Source organism: Oncorhynchus mykiss, chromosome 28 (genome assembly GCF_057628025.1).
Source record: "Oncorhynchus mykiss isolate SJ-2025 chromosome 28, ASM5762802v1, whole genome shotgun sequence".
Classification (NCBI taxonomy): Eukaryota; Metazoa; Chordata; class Actinopteri; order Salmoniformes; family Salmonidae; genus Oncorhynchus; species Oncorhynchus mykiss.
Genome location: NC_143049.1, coordinates 19,423,329 through 19,443,090, shown reverse-complemented (window position 1 = coordinate 19,443,090; position 19,762 = coordinate 19,423,329). Strand labels below are relative to the sequence as shown.

General features: G+C 41.5%; 1 protein-coding gene across 5 annotated transcripts in view; it reads right to left on the bottom strand.

Moving 5' to 3' along the window:
- LOC110508667 (solute carrier family 12 member 7) overlaps window positions 1-19,762 on the bottom strand; it is an 82,855-nt gene that overhangs the window by 19,655 nt on the left and 43,438 nt on the right. For all 5 annotated transcript variants that reach the window (XM_036967036.2, XM_021589370.3, XM_021589369.3 and 2 more), the window contains exons 4-17: window positions 12,820-12,966; window positions 12,543-12,597; window positions 12,199-12,329; window positions 11,740-11,981; window positions 11,288-11,499; window positions 10,550-10,717; window positions 10,201-10,299; window positions 10,038-10,095; window positions 9,393-9,567; window positions 9,188-9,306; window positions 8,992-9,090; window positions 5,508-5,627; window positions 4,796-4,900; window positions 772-940 (exon numbers count right to left, since the gene is read on the bottom strand). In XM_036967036.2, coding sequence (XP_036822931.1) covers window positions 772-940; window positions 4,796-4,900; window positions 5,508-5,627; window positions 8,992-9,090; window positions 9,188-9,306; window positions 9,393-9,567; window positions 10,038-10,095; window positions 10,201-10,299; window positions 10,550-10,717; window positions 11,288-11,499; window positions 11,740-11,981; window positions 12,199-12,329; window positions 12,543-12,597; window positions 12,820-12,966 — 1,899 coding nt within the window. The remainder of the gene's footprint in view (window positions 1-771; window positions 941-4,795; window positions 4,901-5,507; window positions 5,628-8,991; window positions 9,091-9,187; window positions 9,307-9,392; window positions 9,568-10,037; window positions 10,096-10,200; window positions 10,300-10,549; window positions 10,718-11,287; window positions 11,500-11,739; window positions 11,982-12,198; window positions 12,330-12,542; window positions 12,598-12,819; window positions 12,967-19,762) is intronic.

Genomic DNA, 19,762 nt, shown 5'->3' with positions numbered 1-19,762 from the left:
TTCAATAAAATCTATTTTTCTGAGCAATTGTATTAGTATAAAATAATATACCAATAATTTTGAGCATAGAATATCACTCAGTACTTGTATTTATTTTACGCAGTCTTTTTTGCTCATATTTATCAAGGTTGCCAATAATTATGGACCTAACTGTGTGACTGACTGCAATAAGGGGAATTTAAAAAGAGTGTATTGTCTTTTACATAAACAAATTAACTATGCTATTGTTGATTTGATTTCACACCACATAGCCTAGGCTACTAAGCACAGTAACATAATTCAACAAAAAATATGCTATTCTCTTCTTTTGAAATACATTTTATTTGTTGCATAAAGTTTTTTAAGGCCTGCATAAATGGAAATAATAATAGATTTCTTTGTGATGGTGTATATTAAATGGACTTAGACTGGTAAAATAAATGCCTGCAGCATTGGTCAATTCGAATTTGTCGAGGCCCGGCTATTCTAGTTTTAAAGAGAAAAAAAATAGATTTTGTGTCTGTCATATCATTAGTATTGTATCCTCTTCTACATTATTAAATTGAAGGATGACCAACATGTCTTGTTGTCAAGATTCACATGAGGGTGTTTGTGAAAGAAAGTAACTTAAAAAGTAATATAACGCGTTACTCTGCACAAAGTCATTTTCATAAAGTAACGTGTTACTTTGAAAGTAAGGAGTAAAATATGACTTTCCCAAGTAACAAATCCCAACAATGGATACGAATTCCCTGCCGCCATGATCATGTGATATGAGTGTCTCAGTCTCACCTGCTCTGCGCTCTTGGCCTCAGCTCCCAGGGTCATGTAGGTGCCCTCAAGCACAGAGCTGACGATGGTCAGGCCTTTCCCTGCCTTCAGCTGGGTGGTGAAGGACAGCAGACGAGGGTGTTTCACCCCCAGGTCTGAATCCAACTTCAGTAGCACCAGTAGCTGAGGCCTGGGGGGAGAGATAAGGTAAAGTACAGTCAGTATATGTCAATAGATAGGCATCAGGAAAAGCCCAAAAACTAGGTCACCAGACAGAACATCAAGACAACTGTGTGTATTGTGCATCAGATCTACACTAGATTCTACTGTCTTCAAACTGACAATGCACCCCTGTTTTGATTTCTAAGACATTCTTGTATCTTTCACAACTAAAGCTGCGAAATAACTCTAAATCTAGTATATATAACCTGTTTCAAATTGTCCCTTTTACGCTCAACATAGCCACTTCAAATGCCCACTCGCTCTGTCATGGGAAAAATATCCTTTCTATTTTATTCAGCTAAGTTCAATTATATTTTTCTTACTATAAAATCATATAAAATAATGGCACAGGACTTATAAGCATAACTCTTCAGCTAAACTAACAAGCCTACAAATCAAATCAAAGTCTATTTGTCAAGTGCACCGAATACAACAAGGAATACAACCTTACAGTGAAATGCTTACTTACAGGCTCTAACCAATAGTGCAAAAAAGTTATTAGGTGAACAATAGGTAAGTAAAGAAATAAAAAGTAAAAAGACTGAAAAATAACAGTAGCGAGGCTATATACAGACACCGGTTAGTCAGGCTGATTGAGGTAGTATGTACATGTAGATATGGTTAAAGTGACTATGCATATATGATGAACAGAGAGTAGCAGTAGCGTAAAAGAGGGGTTGGCAGGTGGCGGGACACAATGCAGATTGACCGGTTAGCCAATGTGCGGGAGCACTGGTTAGTCGGCCCAATTGAGGTAGTATGTACATGAATGTATAGTTAAAGTGACTATGCATATATGATAAACAGAGAGTAGCAGCAGTGTAAAAGAGAGGTTGTGGGTGGAAAACAATGCAAATAGTCCGGGTAGACATTTGATTACCTGTTCAGGAGTCTTATGGCTTGGGGGTAAAAACTGTTGAGAAGCATTTTTGTCCTAGACTTGGCACTCCGGTACCATTTGCCATGCGGGAGTAGAGAGAACTGTCTATGACTGGGGTCTTTGACAATTTTTAGGGCCTTCCTCTGACACCGCCTGGTGTAGAGGTCCTGGATGGCAGGCAGCTTAGCCCCAGTGATGTACTGGGCCATACACACTACCCTCTGTAGTGCCTTGAGGTCGGAGGCCGAGCAATTGCCGTACCAAGCAGTGATACAGCAGTGATGTTGCAGCTGTAGAACCTTTTGAGGATCTGAGGACCCATGCCAAATCTTTTAGTTTCCTGAGGGGGAAATAGGCTTTGTCGTGTCCTCTTCACAACTGTCTTGGTGTGTTTGGACCATTCTAGTTTGTTGGTGATGTGGACACCAAGGAACTTGAAGCTCTCAACCTGCTCCACTACAGCCCCGTCGATGAGAATGGAGGTGTGCTCGGTCCTCCTCCTCCTGTAGTCCACAATCATCTCCTTAGGCTTGGTTACGTTAAGGGATAGGTTGTTATTCTGGCACAACTTGATGGTGTTGGAGTCATGCCTGGCCATGCAGTCGTGGGTGAACAGGGTGTACAGGAGGGGAATGAGCACTCACCCCTGGGGGGCTCCAGTGTTGAGGATCAGCGTGGCAGATATGTTGCTACCTACCCTCACCACCTGGGGGCGGCCCGTCAGGAAGTCCAGGATCCAGTTGCAGAGAGAGGTGTTTAGTCCCAGGATCTTTAGCTTAGTGATGAGCTATGGTGTTGAACGCTGAGCTGTAGTCAATGAATAGCATTCTCACATAGGTGTTCATTTTGTCCAGGTGGGAAAGGGCAGTGTGGAGTGCAATAGAGATTGCATCATCTGTGGATCTGTTTGGGCAGTATACAAATTGGAGTGGGTCTAGGACTTCTGGGATAATGGTGTTGATGTGAGCCATTACCAGCCTTTCAAAGCACTTCATGGCTACGGACATGAGTGCTACGGGTCTGTAGTTATTGAGGCAGACTCAATCAGGGACATGTTGAAAAGGTCAGTGAACACCTGCCAGTTGGTCAGCACATGCCTGGAGCACACGTCCTGATAATCCGTCTGGCCCAGCAGCCTTGTGAATGTTGACCTGTTTAAAGGTCTTACTCACGTCGGCTACGAAGAGCGTGATCACAGTCGTCCAGAACAGCTGATGGTCTCATGCATGCCACAGTGTTGCTTGCCTCGAAACATAGCAGGATTTCTTATAAGCTTCCGGGTTAGAGTCCCGCACCTTGAAAGCGGCAGCTCTACCCTTTAGCTCAGTGTGAATGTTGCCTGTAATCCATGGCTTCTGGTTGGGGTATGTACGTACAGTCACTGTAGGGACGACGTCCTCAATGCACTTATTGATAAAGCAGGTGACTGATGTGGTGTACTCCTCAATGCCATTGGAAGAATCCCGGAACATGTTCCAGTCTGTGATAACAAAACAGTCCTGTAGTTTAGCATCTGCTTCATCTGGCCACTTTTTTATAGACCGAGTCACTGGTGCTTCCTGCTTTCATTTTTGCTTGTAAGCAGGAATCAGGAGGATAGAGTTGTGGTCGGATTTATCAAATGGAGGGTGAGGGAGAGCTTTGTACGCCTCTCTCTGTGTGGAGTACAGGTGTACTAGAAGTTTTTCCCCTCTGGTTGCACATTTAACATGTTGATAGAAATTAGGTAGAACTGATTTAAATGTCCCTGCTTTAAAGTCTCTGGCCACTAGGAGCACCGCCTCTGGGTGAGTGGTTGGTTGCCTGTTTGGTTATTTCCTTATACAGCTGACTGAGTGCGGTCTTAGTGCCAGCGTCTGTCTGTGGTGGTAAATAAACAGCCATGAAAAGTATAGCTGAAACCTCTATAGGCAAGTAGTGTGGCCTGCAATTTATCACAATATACTCTACTTCAGGCAAGCAAAATCTTCCTTAGACTTCCTTAGATTTCCTCCACCACCTGTTGTTTACAAATATGCACAGACTGCCCCCCCTCGTCTTACCGGAGTGTGCTGTTCTATCTTGCCTGTGCAGTGTATATCCCGCTAGCTGAATATCCATGTCATGGATCCACGTCATTCAGCCACGATTCCGTGAAACATAGGATATTACAGTTTTTAATGTCCCTTTGGTAGGATATTCGTGATCGTACCTTGTCTAATTTATTGTCCAATGATTGTGAGTAATATTGACGGTAACGGCAGCTTTCCCCCTCGCCTTCTGCCGATCCTCACGAGTCATCCCGCTCTGTGTCCTCTGTACCTGCGTCTCTTCCTCTTGCAAATAACTGGGATGTTGGCCTTGTTGGGTGTTAGGAGAATGTCCTGTGCGTCCTGCTTGTTGAAGAAAATAATCTTTGTCTAAGCTCCTTTTTTGCCGTAAGATACGGTTGCAGAAACATTATGTACAAAATAAATGACAAATAACGCAAAAAAAAAAAAAAAACACATAACAGCACAATTGGTTGGGCGCTAGTAAACCTGCAGCCATTTCTTCCGGCGCCATTTTCTGTCAATGCCTATGGCATGGAGCATAGCAAGATAACATAGGCCTACAGTAGGCCAACTCATACTCTGATCTTCTGAAACACATTTTCTTCATATCATAATGTTTGTTTGGACCCAACTAAAATAAATAATGGATTTATTGTGATGGTGTAAATTAAATAACACTTATTTGACTTTCTTTTTTAAATGTTCCAAAGGTGTAGGTCAGCAGCTTTGTGTGCATGAAGGCCAGGAGTGGTTAATGTACATTTTCGGTCAATTACAGTGAGACCGGCAGTCTTTGCATGACAATAACCGTCTGACAAAATTCCATGACTCTTTGAAGAGGAAGGGTTTTACCCTTAGTTCATCAGGAGTCATCGCCATCCTACGCTCTACACAGTTCTCAACCTCTCACCTCCAGTTCTTAGTGTGTGTTGGCACCTCCTCCAGGCGGATCAGAGCGTAGCGAGCAGCGTTCAGGGACAGCCCTCTGATCCCGTCTCCCCACTCCTTCTCTGCCCTGAGAGGAAAGAGAGTTCAATTATAGATTTGGTTTAACCTTCATACAACTAGGCAAGTCAGTTAAGAACAAATTCTTATTTACAATGACGGCCTACCCCGGCCAAACCCTCCCCTAACCCAGACGACGCTGGGCCAATTGTGCGCCGCCCGATGGGACTCCCGATCACGGCCGGTTGTGATACAGCCCGGGTTGTGATACAGCCCGGGATCGAACCAGGGTCTGTAGTGACGCCTCTAGCACTGAGATGCAGTGCCTTAGAATGCTTCGCCACTCGGGAGCCCGAGATCAGAGAGTGGGTTAAAAAAGGCAGGAACACTATAGGATGACAGAGATCTCACACATTAGGTAACAAAAACAATGCACCAAACTGAAACCAATGCAATGCACCAAACTGTAACTGAAGCAAATTATAACACACAGTCCATTACATGGGTTAAAGAAAGGGTGGGACACGTGTAGGGATGTGTGATACAGTGTTATATTGCATTGTGTGGGGAATGGCCACTACATAAGTGCTGTTAGTCACACATTTAAGTACCACAACCAATGTAATTACAATACAGTACAATGTTATTGAGCTGTAATTGGGAAACCAAACTCTTACCCTCTGTACTCAATGTACTTATAGATGCATCCTGCAATGGACATGGCTACCAGGGCATAGTACCAGGAGGAGATGAACATGAGGGAGAGACAGAGACTCATCCCCAGGAATGACAGAGTCCTGTAGGGACCAGAGAACAGGACAACAGGGGCTTATTTTTTGGATAGGCATTAGGTCAGTGTTCCTTAGTCCTGATATTTCTTGGACACCTACTTTTATTCCACACCAACACTAACAAACCTGATTTAATTAATCAAGGGCTTGATGATTAGTTGATTGGTTGAATCAGGTGGGTTAGTGCTTGGTTGAAATAAAAAAATCTAACTTTGTTTGTCACAAACACCGTATACAACAAGTGTAGACCTTAACGTGAAATGCATACTTACAAGCCCTTAACAAACAATGCAGTTCCAGAAAGAGTTAAGAAAATATTTATCAAATAAACTAAAGTAAAAATGATTAAAAAGTAACAAAATAAAAATAACGAGGCTTTATACAGGGGGTACCGAGTCAATGTGCAGGGGTACAGGTTAGTCAAGGTAATTTGTACATGTATTTGATTAATTGTTCAGCAGTCTTATGGCTAGGGGGTAGAAGCTGTTAAGGAGCCTTTTGGTCCTAGATGTGGCACTCTGGTACCGCCTAGTATTAGAGGTCCTGGATGGCAGGAATCATGGTCTCAGTGATGTAATGGGCAGTACGCACTACCCTCTGTAGCGCCTTATGGTGAGATGCCTGAGCAGTTGCCATACCAGGCAGTAATGCAACCGGTCGGGATGCTCTCGATAGTGCAGCTGTAGAACTTTTTGAGGATCTGGGGACCCATACCAAACCTTTTTAGTCTCCTGAGGGGGAAAAGGTGTTGTCGTGCCTTCTTTACGACCGTCTTTGGACCATGATAGTTCGCTGGTGATGTGGACACCAAGGAACTTGAAACTCTCGACCCGCTCCACTACAGTCCCGTCGATGAGAATGGGAGCCTGTTCGGCCCGCCTTTTCATGTAGTCCACGATCAACTCCTTTGTCTTGCTCACATTGGAGGTAGAGGTTGTTGTCCTGGCACCGCACTATAGGCTGTCTCATCGTTGTCGGTAATCAGGCCTACCACTGTTGTGTGGTCAGCAAACGTAATGATGGTGTTGGAGTCATGTTTGGCCACTAAGTCGTGGGTTAACAGGGAGTACAGGATTGGACTAATCACAAACCCTTGAGGGGCCCCCATGTTGAGGATCAGCTTGGCAGACGTGTTGTTGCCTACCCTTACCACGTGGGGGGCAGCCCGTCAGGAAGTCCAGGATCCAGTTGCAGAGGGAGTTGTTTAGTTCCAAGGTCCTTAGCTTAGAGATGAGCTTTGTGCGCACTATGGTGTTAAACGCTGAGCTGTAGTCAATGAACAACAATCTCACATTAGGTGTTCCTTTTGTCCAGGTGGGAAAGGGCAATGTTGAGTGCGATTGCACCATCTGTGGATCTGTTGGGGCAGTCTGCGAATTGGAGTTGGTCTAGGGTATCCGGGATGATGCTGTTGATGTGAGCCATGACCAGCCTTTCAAAGCACTTTATGGCTACTGATGTGAGTGCTACGGGGCGGTAATCATTTAGGCAGGTTACCTTCGCTTCCTTGCGCACAGGAACTATGGTGGTCTGCTTGAAACATGTAGGTATTACAAACTTGGTCAGGGAGAGGTTGAAAATGTCAGTGCAGACACTTTCCAGTTGGTCCGCGCATGCTTTGAGTACACGTCCTGGTAATTCCTCTGGCCCCGCGGCTTTGTGAATGTTGACCTGTTTAAATGACTTGCTCACATCAACTACTGAGAGCGTTTTCACAGTCATCTGGGACAGCTGGTGCTCTCATGCATGCTTCAGTGTTGCTTGCCTTGAAGCGAGCATAAAAGGGCATTTCTCTCGCTAATAGGCTCGGGTCACTGGGTAGCTGGTGGCTGGGTTTCCCTTTGCAGTCCGTAATAGTTTGCAAGCCCTGCCACATCCGACGAGCGTCAGAGCTGGTGTAGTAGGATTCATTCTTCCTCCTGTATTGCCGCTTTGCCTGTTTGATGCTTCGTCTGAGGGCGTAGCGGGACTTCTTATAAGCGTCCAGATTAGTGGTGTTCCTTGAAAGTGTCAGCTCTAGTCTTTAGCTCGATGCGGATGTTGCCTGTAATCCATTAATTCTGGTTGGGATATGTACGTACAGTCAATGTGGGGATGACGTCATCGATGCAATTATTGATGAAATCGATGACTGAGGCAGTATACTCCTCAATGCCATTGGAAGAATCCCGGAACATATTCCAGTCTGTGCTAGTAAAACAGTCCTGCGGCGTAGCATCCGTGTCATCTGACCACTTCCATATTGAGGGAGTCACTGGTACTCCCTGCTTTAGTTTTTGCTTGTAAGCAGGAATCAGGAGGATAGAATTATGGTCAGATTTGCCAAATGGAGGGTGAGAGAGAGCTTTGTATGCATCTCTGTGTGTGGAGTAAAGGTGGTCTAGAGTTGTTTTTCCTCTGGTTGCACATGTTACATGCTAGTAGAAATTAGGTAAAACTGATTTAAGTTTCCCTGCATTAAAGTCCCCGGCCACTAGGAGCGCCGCTTCTGGATGAGCGTTTTCTTGTTTGCTTATGGCCTTATACAGCTCGTTGAGTGTGGTCTTAGAACCAGCATCGGTTTGTCATGGTAAATAGACGGCTACAAAAAATATAGATGAACACTCTTGGTACATAGTGTGGTCTACAGTGTATCATAAGGTACTCCACACCTCAGGCGTGCAATACCTTGAGATTTCTTTAATATTAGACATCGCGCACCAGCTGTTATTGACAAATAGATACACACCCCCAACCCTCGTCTTATCAGACATAGCTTCTCGATCCTGCCGATGCATGGAAAATTTGGCCAGCTCTATATTATCCGTGTCATCGTTCAGCCATGACTCGGTGAAACATAAGATATTCAAGTTTTTAATGTCCCGTTGGTAGGATCGTCTATCATCTACATTGTTTTCCAATGATTACACATTGGCCAATAGAACGGATGGTAGTGGAGGTTTACTCACGAGCCTACGAATTCTCAAACGGCAGCCCGATCTCCGCCCCCTTTTTCTCTGTCTTTTCTTCACGCAAATTATGGGAATTTGGAACAGTTCCCAAGAAAGCAGTATATCCTTCGTGTCGGACTCGTTAAAGAAGAAATCCAGTTTCATCCAGTTCGAGGTGAGTAATTGATGTTCTGATGTCCAGAAGTTATTTTCTGTCATAAGAGACAGTAGCAGCAACACTATGTACAAAATACGTTTTAAAAAAAAGTTACAAACAACGCAAAAAAAGTAACAAAATAGCACAGTTGGATAGGAGCTCGTAAAACGCCAGCCATCCCCTCCGGCGCCATTCTCAACAAAACCTGCACTCCTTGTGGGTCCAAAGGTCCAGAATGGAATATAATTGCATTTGGCGCTTTTGGTATGAGAAATAAACTCACCAGTGGTAAAACTTAAACCTGGGCCTCCAGTTGGGAGTGCGTAGCAGTGTCTGGACGGCACAGGCTAGGTTGACAAACAGGTAACACATCAGGAAAAACCTGCAACCCAGCCCCACGGAAAGGACAAAGAAAAGGGACTTATTTTTGACCAACAGGCTTTTGAGGCAAGATTATTCACACAGAGCTAAACACTCACATTGAGAGAATGGGGGCAACAGCATCCAGTGATGCAATAAGGATTCCAATCTCACAGATACCAACAGTCATCAAGAGGGCCCAGGTAGGTTCCCCATTGGCTTTACCATGACCAAACACCTAGAGAGACAGACACAGAGAACTATCTGAAGTGTTTCTGTTTTCGAGATGCAAAAGCAAGGGCAGAGTCTCTAGGACCTTCCTACCTGCAGAAAGGGGACGATCCCATCGCGTGCTATGGCCTGCAGCAGGCGAGGGGCGCCGGTGAGGCTCTGCAGCCCTGCACCACAGCAGGAGAAGAAGGAGCCAATCACGATTACCCACGGAGAAGGCCATGCCAGAGTTCCAATCACCAGGTTCTTCTTAACCGAGTCCCCAAATCTGTAGTAGAAATACACCCAGTTGAATGTTATACAAACACAGGAGAGAACTAGACCAAAAGAAAGACAGGCAAATTGAGAGACAAATCTGAGCATATACTGTACACATAATGAACAACTCAGTAATAATCTTAGGCTGATTGGGACAGAGCAACTAAACACCCTATCACATGACATTGAACTTGTTGGCACACAATGTTCTCTTTACAATGCTGTCTGTTTACGTGTGGTCTTTCCTTCTAAATGTGCAACAAGGGGGTATGTGTATGATAGGTATTTGATATAGAAATTATACAGAGCAGTAAAGGCTTCCGCATCAAAGTTACATAATGACATAACTGCTATTTCCAAGTTGTAAATAATAATAGTTCTTACTTGGAAGTACTAACTGTGGAAAAAGAATAATAGATGTATTTTATATAGCGCTTTTCACTATAAAGATAATCACAACGACACTTAAATAGTACTTACTTGTCTCTCAAAACGACACCCTCGATACAGGCACCAAATAGGACCACACAGGTCATGTCTGGGAGTTGTGTTTAAGATAGTACACACACACACACCACACACACACCACACACACACACCACACACACACCACACACACACACACACATTTCCCCAAGGATACAAATAAAAGAAGTGGTTGCTATGGCCAGGATGGTGCCGATGGGAATCGATCTCTGGGCATCTCTCAGGTCTCCAGATCTGTTGGAGCCCGCCATGATTCCTGTGATGGAAACACACATACCGTACCAGTCAAACGTTTGGACACACCTACTCATTCCAGAGTTTTCCTTGATTTTTACTAATTTCTACATTGTAAAATAATAGTGAAGACATCAAAAAATACATAGTTCTTCCAAACCTCAAGTTACAGTAGCACCCCAACAATCTGCATGAGGGTGACAATCAATCAATAATGTCATATTATGGTAGTTCCATTATGTCTATGGTGCCAATATTGTCGCTATACCAACCTGTGACAGAGGGGAAGTAGATTCCCACCAGCAAAGTGAAGAAAGTGGAGATGTCGTTGAAGATGTAAGGCTTGTAGATATCTCTGGAGTTATCCTGGACTGGGACAGAAGACTGATTCTTCTTCTCTACCAACATCCCACTGGGCCCGTACTCACCCCACATGTTGTCTACGGGGGACACAGAGGAGTCACATTATACTATAAACTGTTGATATCCAATGTTTTTGTCATTAGCCATTTAACCATTTGTATTATGCAATAACACATGTATTCCAATTGAGAAATAACACAAAAAAAGACTAATATACTTTGCTTTCCTAATTCAAACGGGTTGAGAAGACAAACCAAGAATTTGTATAAGGATCCCCATTAGCCTTTGCCAAGGCAGCAGCTATGGTTCCTGGGGTCCAAACAAGATTAAAAGTTTTGATAAAACAGTACATCATATAAACACATTATTAACCCACTACTCTACAATACAACATGTATAATATAATACCACAATAATACCACAACAATATTACAACATTACAATGTAAGTGTGTGTTAGCGTGTGCCTGTGTGTGTCTTCCCAGTTTGCTTTGTTCATGATAATACTATGATAAATGATGATATGACCATGGTAAGTGAATAACTAGTAGTAAGAATGTAGAAGGCCTGGTAACATTTGTACTGTGTAGGTCTCCACCAGGCCTATCCAGTGTAGTAATGTTCGCCAGGCAGTGGGTTGTGGCTGACCTTTGATGACCCCGCTGAGCAGGCCTGGGATGCCCTGGATCTCAGTCAAGTTGTTCAGGGTAAAATATTCATCACATGTAGCGTTGAGGTGGGGGCTGCCACAGAACAGCTTCCACAGCTCAGTGGTGTACGTCACGTTCTTGATCACCTCCGTCTTCATACACTTCTCAAAGTTGTGGTTCTGCAAGGAACGGTTCCCCAGGAGACAGATTCTGTAGGAAACATACATCTATGAGGAGATCTTCTAGTGTAAAGAATTAAGAATATTTTCCTTTTGGCCACTGTAACGGCTGTAAATAGTCTAATCATATGCATCACACTGATTTCGGGCCTAAAAGACCAGATGACTGATGATGGTCCTATAAAGTGTGCCTATTACTCTGACGAGACAAACATAGGCACAGGCATTTCCTATGCCAATAGACTAACTAGAACTCATAAATCGAACTCACGGATAGTTGGGTGGTTCTATGATGGTCTTGATGACTCCAGCGTAGATGGCCATGATGGAGAGCACCACACAGGCCAGGAAGACCAGGGCCAGCTTGTTGACATATTTGACCCCCACAAACACCACTAGAGCCATAAGTGCCAGACAGCAGGTCCCATACACACGCATGTTATTCAGCATGGCCTCCGTCTCGTCCTCCTTCTTCTCCGCCACAAACACTGCAGTGTTCGGCACGATGTACGTCTGGAACAAGAATAGGAGTCAACTAGGACAATAGCTTTATGAAACATTGGTTGGGCTTGACCATGTGACATGTCCAGGAAAAACTCTGGGCCACAGTTATCGGCTATAACAAGGTAACAACTCCTGGAAGAGTCATGTGGTCATTAAAAACTCCTGTCTCAAAACATTGTGCATGTCCTACAGTATATCATGACCAGGCATTCTGTTTCATCCTTACCAGTAGGATTTCAATGGTACCCAGAATGTACATGGACCCAGCGAACGTGGTGCCCAGGTAGAAGCACAAGCCCACAGCCCCACCAAACTCTGGACCCAAAGACCTGGAGATCATGTAGTAGGAGCCTCCAGCTGCATGGGGCAAGAGAACAGATTCATGTAAAACGACTAGAAAATAACAAAAAAGTATCCACAGTATCTATAGAGCATATGTAATACATGTAATAGTAAATAAACCACCAAGGTAAAACATTACTATAGTGTTAAATAACCATGTCTCCATAAAAACACAGTTTGAGGTTTCTTAATCAAGGTGAAAATAAGTTGAAGTTGAACTGGCATTACCTGGCACTACACCATTTGTTGCAATAGCGCTCATTGATATCGCTGTCAGCATGGTCTGTAAGGGAGGAAACAATACAAAATACTAGCATTGTTGAGTGTATGGATACAATTTCCTCAGGGAGTAAAACATGAGATGACTAAGATCGACAGAGAATACTACAGTATAGTACCTGAAACTCCCTAAAAGAAAGAAAAGTAAATAGTCATACTAGATGTATCTAGACCTATATTTTTCACACCTTGGTACGCTTACATAGTTCTATAGAAAAGTACTCACACAGGTACAGCACATGACGACAATAGCGAAGGACTCCATGATGCCAGCGGTGCCAACGATCCAGGTGAGACGCAGGAAGAGGATGACTCCGAGGATGTTCTGCATGCAGGGCAGGTACACACCGATGAAGGTGCCCATCTGAGAACTCTAGAGGTGCCAATGCAGAGGGCCAGGGAAGAGGAGAAGTAGGATTACAATGAGTCAGGTTATGGTACAGTAGGGCCTTGTAAGGTATACTGTAACGCCGCAATACAGCATACAATACAACATTGTACAATCCTGTCAATTTTTTTAAATATATTTTTTATTTATTGAATATTAAAACATACAATCTACCTGCAGTGAAGCGGCTCAACATTTACATTACATTCAGTCATCTAATCAGAGCAGTCCACAGAAGCAACCAGGGTCAACGCCCTGCCCATGGGCACGTCGACAGATCTCCAACCAAGTCAAAAAGGGGACCCGAACCAGCAACCTATCGGCCACCGGCCCAAGCTCCCCAGCTCTGTAATCCTCATTTGAAAAAGAGAAATGCTTTGAAAAAGGTTTCATTTTAAATTAAAATCGAAAATTTGACATCTATCTGCAGAAAGGCAAAAATGCCATTTTGGTAAAAAGTAATAGTTTTGTATAAGTGAAGCTTTTAGAGAGAGGATTAGTGCTTTTATATTTAATAATCTCAACTAACCCAGTTCATATTCTTTATATAGATAGGCACGCTTTAGCTTGTCTGGTTTAGAAACTCAGATAAAGCAAAATATTTTTTTCTCATGATTTGAAAAAATAATCAGGAGGAGCAGCGCCATAAGTAAGTGAGAAAACTGAGATATGACTAAGGAGTTAATCAGGGCAATTTTTCCATAAATAGACAGGTATTTACCTCACCATGGTTGAAGGATCTTGTCTATTTTTACTCGTTTTCTATTGAAAATCATTGTGGAGAGCTCATTTATATATTTTGTGATATGAATACCACGTATGTCTACTTCACCATCAGCCAATTATATAGGTAAACTGCAGTGTAATGTAAAAGTTTTATTTTTTAAAGATCCAAAACGTAATATGGTACACTTATCATAATTAGGTTTTAGTCCAGAGAGTCCAGAAAAGTTATCTAGATCTTCAATGAGACATTGCAGGGATCTAGCTTGCAGACTTAAAATAAAACTTGAGTCATCGGCATACACGGACACTTTTGTTTTTAAGCCTTGGAATTCTAATACTCTGTTATTTGATTTTAATAGCTAGCATTTTGATGGCCATAAAGAATATATATATATATATATATATATATATATATATATATATATATATATATGGTGACAGCGGACCCCCTTGATAATTCAAAACTCTCTGAGAAGTAGCCGTTATTTACAGTTTTACACCTGGGGTTGCAGTACATTACTATTACCTATTTTATAAGAGACTCACCGATATTGAAGAAATCCATGCATTTATACACTGCATTCAGAAAGGATTCAGACACCTTCAATTTTCCATATTTTGTTACGTTACAGCCTTATTCTAAAATGGATTAAATAAAAAAGTCCTTCATCTACACACAATACCCCATAATGACAAAGCTTAAACAGATTTAGACATTTTGGCAAAATCATTACAAATCAAAAACTGTAATACCTGATTTACATACAGTGCCAGTCAAAATCTTGGACACATCTACACATACAAAGGATTTTCTTTATTTTTTACATGGTAGAACAATAGTGAAGACATCAAATAACGACATCATATGAAATAACACATATGGAATCATGTAGTAAGTGAAAAGGTAATAGGTAAAATATTTTGATTTGTTTATTTAAGATTCTTCAAAGTAGCCACAATTTGCCTTGATGACAGCTTTGCACACTCTTGGCATTCTCTCATCAGCATCATGAGGTTGTCACCTGGAATAAATTTCAATTAACAGGTGTGCCTTGTTAAAAGTTCATTTGTGGAATTTCTATCCTTCTTAACGCGTTTGAGCCAATCAGTTAAATTGTGACACGGTAGGGGTAGTATACAGAGGATAGCTTTATTTGGTAAAAGACCAAGTCCATATTATGGCATTAGCAGCTCAAATAAGCAAAGAGAGTCAATCATTACTTTAAGACATGAAGGTCAGTCAATGCGGAAAATTTCAAGAACTTTTAAAGTTTCTTCAAGTGCAGTCACAAAAACCATTAAGCTCTGATGAAACTCGCTCTCATGAAGACCACCACAGGAAAGGAAGATCCAGAGTTACCTCGCCTACAAAGGCAAAGTTCATTAGAGTTAGAAATTGTAGCTTAACCAGCACGGCTACCACAGCATTCTGCAGCGATATGCCACCCCAATTGGTATGCGCTCAGTGGGACTATCATTTGTTTATTCACAGGACAATGACCCAACACACCTCCAGGCTGTGTAAGGGCTATTTGACCAAGAAGGAAAGTGATGGAGTGACCTGGCCTCCACAATCACCCAATCGTAACCCAATTGAGATGGTTTGGGATGATTTGGACAGCTGAGTGAAGGAAAAGCAGTCAACAAGTGCTCAGCATGTGGGACTCCTTCAAGACTGAAAAACATTCCAGGTGAAGCTTGTTTAGAGAATGCCAAGAGGGTGCAAAGCTGTCATCAAGGCAAAGGGTGGATACTTTGAAGAATCTAAAGTATATTTCGATTTATTTAACACTTTTTTGGTTACCACATGATTCCATATGTGTTATCCCATGGTTTGGATGTCTTCACTATTATTCTACAATGTAGAAAATAGTAAAAATAAAGAAAAACCCTTGAATGAGTAGGTGTGTCCAAAGTTTTGACAGGTACTGTAAGTATTCAGACCCTTTGCTATGAGACTTGAAATTGAGCTCAGGTGCATCCTGTTTCCATTGATCATCCTTGAGATGTTTGAACTGATTGGACATGATTTGGAAAGGCACACACACCTGTCTAAATAAGGTCCCACAGTTGACAGTGCATGTCAGAGAAAAAAAACAAGCCATGAGGTTGAAGGAATTGTCCGTAGATCTCCGAGACATAAAAAAGTAAAGGGGTCTGAAAAATGTTCAAATGCACTATATATAAAATCCAGTCCTACTTTATCAAAGGCCTTTTCAAAATCTGTTGTAAATACCAGGCCAGGTTTCTTAGATGTTTCATGTTGTTCTATTATTTCTAGTAGTGTTTGTACATTATCTCCAATGTATCGTCCATGTAAAAAAAACTATCTGATAAGGATAAACAATATCTGGTAAAACCTTTTTAATTTGGAGTGCTATGCATTTCACTAGTATTTTTTGTATTTGTAAAATTGAAGAGGCCTCCAGATCTTTATATTCGCAATCTGGGTCTTGTTTTAATAATATTGAAACCAGACCTTCCTGCTGAGTACGTGACAGAGTACCATTTCTATAGGACTAGTTAAAACATGCTAATAATGGAGCTTTGAGCATATCTAAAAAGGCTTGATACTTACAGTTGAAGTCAGAAGTTTACATACACCTTAGCCAAATACATTTAAACTCAGTTTCTTAATTCCTGACATTTAATTAATCCTAGTAAAAATTCTTAGGTCAGTTAGGATCACCACTTTATTTCAAGAATGTGAAATGCCAGAACAATAGTAGAGAGAATTATTTATTTCAGCTTTTATTTCTTTCATCACATTCCCAGTGGGTCAGAAGTTTACATACACTCAATTAATATTTGGTAGCATTGCCTTTAAATTGCTTAACTTGGGTCAAGCATTTTAGGTAGCCTTCCACAAGCTTCCCACAATTAAGTTGGATGAATTTTGGCCCATTCCTCCTGACAGTGCTGGTAACCGAGTCAGGTTTGTAGGCCTCCTTGCTTGCACATGCTTTTTCAGTTCTGCCAACAAATTTTCTATAGGATTGAGGTGAGGGCTTTGTGATGGACACTCCAATACCTTGACTTTGTTGTCTTTAAGCCATTTTGCCACAACTATGGAAGTATGCTTGGGGTCATTGTCCATTTGGAAAACCATTTGCGACCAAGCTTCAACTTCCTGACTGATGTCTTGAGAAGTTGCTTCAATATATCCAAGTAATTTTCCTACCTTGTGATGCCATCTATTTTGTGAAGTGCACCAGTCCCTCCTGCAGCAAAGCACCCCCACAACATGATGTTGCCACCCCCATGCTTCACGGTTGAGATGGTGTTCTTCGGCTTGCAAGCTTCCCCCTTTTTCCTCCAAACAAAACGATGGTCATTATGGCCAAACAGTTCTATTTTTGTTTCATCAGACCAGAGCATTTCTCCAAAAAGAACGATCTTTGTCCCCATATGGTGGTGGTTTTGGAGCAGTGGCTTCTTCCTTGCTGAGCGGCCTTTCAGGTTATGTCGATATAGGACTTGTTTTACTGTGGATATGGATACGTTTGTACCTGTTTCCTCCAGCATCTTCACAAGGTCCTTTGCTGCTGTTCTGGGATTGATTTGCACTTTTTGCGCCAAAGTACATTCATCTCTAGGAGACAGAATGTGTCTCCTTCCTGTGCGGTATGATGGCTGTGTGGTCCCATGGTGTTTATACTTGCGTATGATTGTTTGTACAGATGAACGTGGTACCTTCAGGCATTTGGAAATTGCTCCCAAGGATGAACCAGACTTGTGGAGGTCTACAATTTTTTTGTGCTCTTAGCTGATTTCTTTTGATTTTCCCATGATGTCAAGCAAAGAGGCACTGAGTTTGAAGTTAGTCCTTCAAAAACATCCAAAGGTACACCTCCAATTGACTCAAATTATGTCAATTAGCCTATCAGAAGCTTCTAAAGCCTTTACATAATTTTCTGGAATTTTTCAAGCTGTTTAAAGGCACAGTCAATTTAGTTTATGTATGGGGCGGCAGCGTAGCATAGTGGTTAGAGCGTTGGACCAGTAACCGAAAGGGTGCAAGATCGAATCCCCGAGCTGACATGGTACAAGTCTGTCGTTCTGCCCCTGAACAAGGCAGTTAACCCATTGTTCCTAGGCCGTCATTGAAAATAAGAATTTGTTCTTAACTGACTTGCCTAGTAAAATAAAAGTAAAATAAATGTAAACCTTCGGACACACTGGAATTGTGATACAGTGAATTATAAATTAAATAATCTGTCTCTAAACAATTGTTGGAAAAATGACTTGTGTCATGTAGAAAGTAGATGTCCTAACCGACTTGTCAAAACTATAGTTTGTTAACAAGAAATTTGTGGAACCTAAGTGTACGTAAACTTCCGACTTCAACTGTACCTCTACTGGTACGAAATCAAGCCCTGAGGTTTTTCCAGACTGATCGGATTCATAGCCAACACTGTTCTTTTTGTGCATTTAAAAAAAATATATTATTTAGAAAGAGTTCCTTACAGCAATCGTCATTCAGAGGGTGAGGATGAGACATAAAAGTAACAAATATTAATCTTCCTCTTAAAATATAATTCAGAGAATGATAGTCTTTAGTAACGAGTTTCTGTCAAAAACATTGGCAGCGTTCCTGTGTTGGCGATTCATGAAGAATTTGTTGCATTTTTCTCCATATTCTATCCAGTTTGCTTTATTTTTGTAATAGATTAGATTATTCTTAAATAAATTACTCCAGTTCTTCTGGTTTTTCCTCTTACTTGTTTTGCATCTCTGTAGTACAGTTTTTATTGCTATCTACCTGTACTATTAGTTTGTATATTTCCCTTGTCTGTCTTGTTTCTTTAGACAGAAACATGTTTTTTTTTAACTTACGAATATGAATTGAATGACCTCTGACAGTACATTTAAAAAGGTATCTCAAACAATAAAGGGATTTGCTGAACCTATTTTGCACGGAATAAATTCAGTAATAAATTATTAGTTAAGAAAAAATTATCCTCCAGTAGACTTAGAAAGAAACAAAGTAGTCAAGACGACTAGCTAGCTTGATCAAGTCTCCTGCACAATACATTTTACAGCTGAGATTACAATTGGTGTTATTCCCCAGATCATTTTTGGTCTACAAATGTAATGTGGGCAAAAAGAGTTGGTAAAATGTTAACAGAGCTGTACACTATTTGTAAATGTTAATTTTAAAATTGGCTCATTAGCAACCATCTCATTTGGAATGTGGTCACTGGCAGCATAAAAAAACAACAATGGTGAAGTCAGTGGTGTGAGGTCAGCTGCTTAACTGTGCCCTGTAGTGATATGATTCAAACCCCGTATCAGGAAACCCCATCATTTAGCTGGGTTACTCACTACACTAAACATATACAAAACCTTCACATGCAAACCATACCATGCCAATCCTTCTACAACAGTTCTCACCACACAAGTTGTTTTGTTTTAAGCCTGTTCCATCCCCCATCAATCTTCCTGTGTTTGCAAGTGAATTTTTTTATAAATATTGGCTAATAAAATTATGTAAACACAACTGACAAATGTATTGCAGAATAAATGTGCGTCACAGTTCGGAATTTAGAACTTTAATAATTATATTTCTGGAGTCTATGAAGAGTGAACATATGATTAAGTTTGCATTGGCATGCATTTCAGACAGTGAGTGGACAGATTTATTGCTCAAATACATTGCAATGTGCTTTCTGCATTTAAGAAAACACCAGAAGTGGATCCTTAATCTCTCGTGAACAGACTACGTAAACATGACTGGTACTAATTACGCAAGATTTTAGTTCTGGGTTAACTAAGATTAATCCTTCCTCAGTGTTAAGCCCTTTGTCAGCATTTATCCATTCATGCTCACATATAATAACAGAAAAGTATTTTAAGTTGAAAACATCATGTTGAGACCCTTGCAGTCCTTCAGAAAAATCAACAGAACGATTCAAATAATACTATATCTGTTCTGTGTGTATGTAATAGAGTTCGGAAAGCAGGACGATCCAAATATTACACCCAAACACAGCCTACTGTTATTGGCTACCTTTACAATGATCTGTTTGACCTCATCACAGCCATACAATCCATA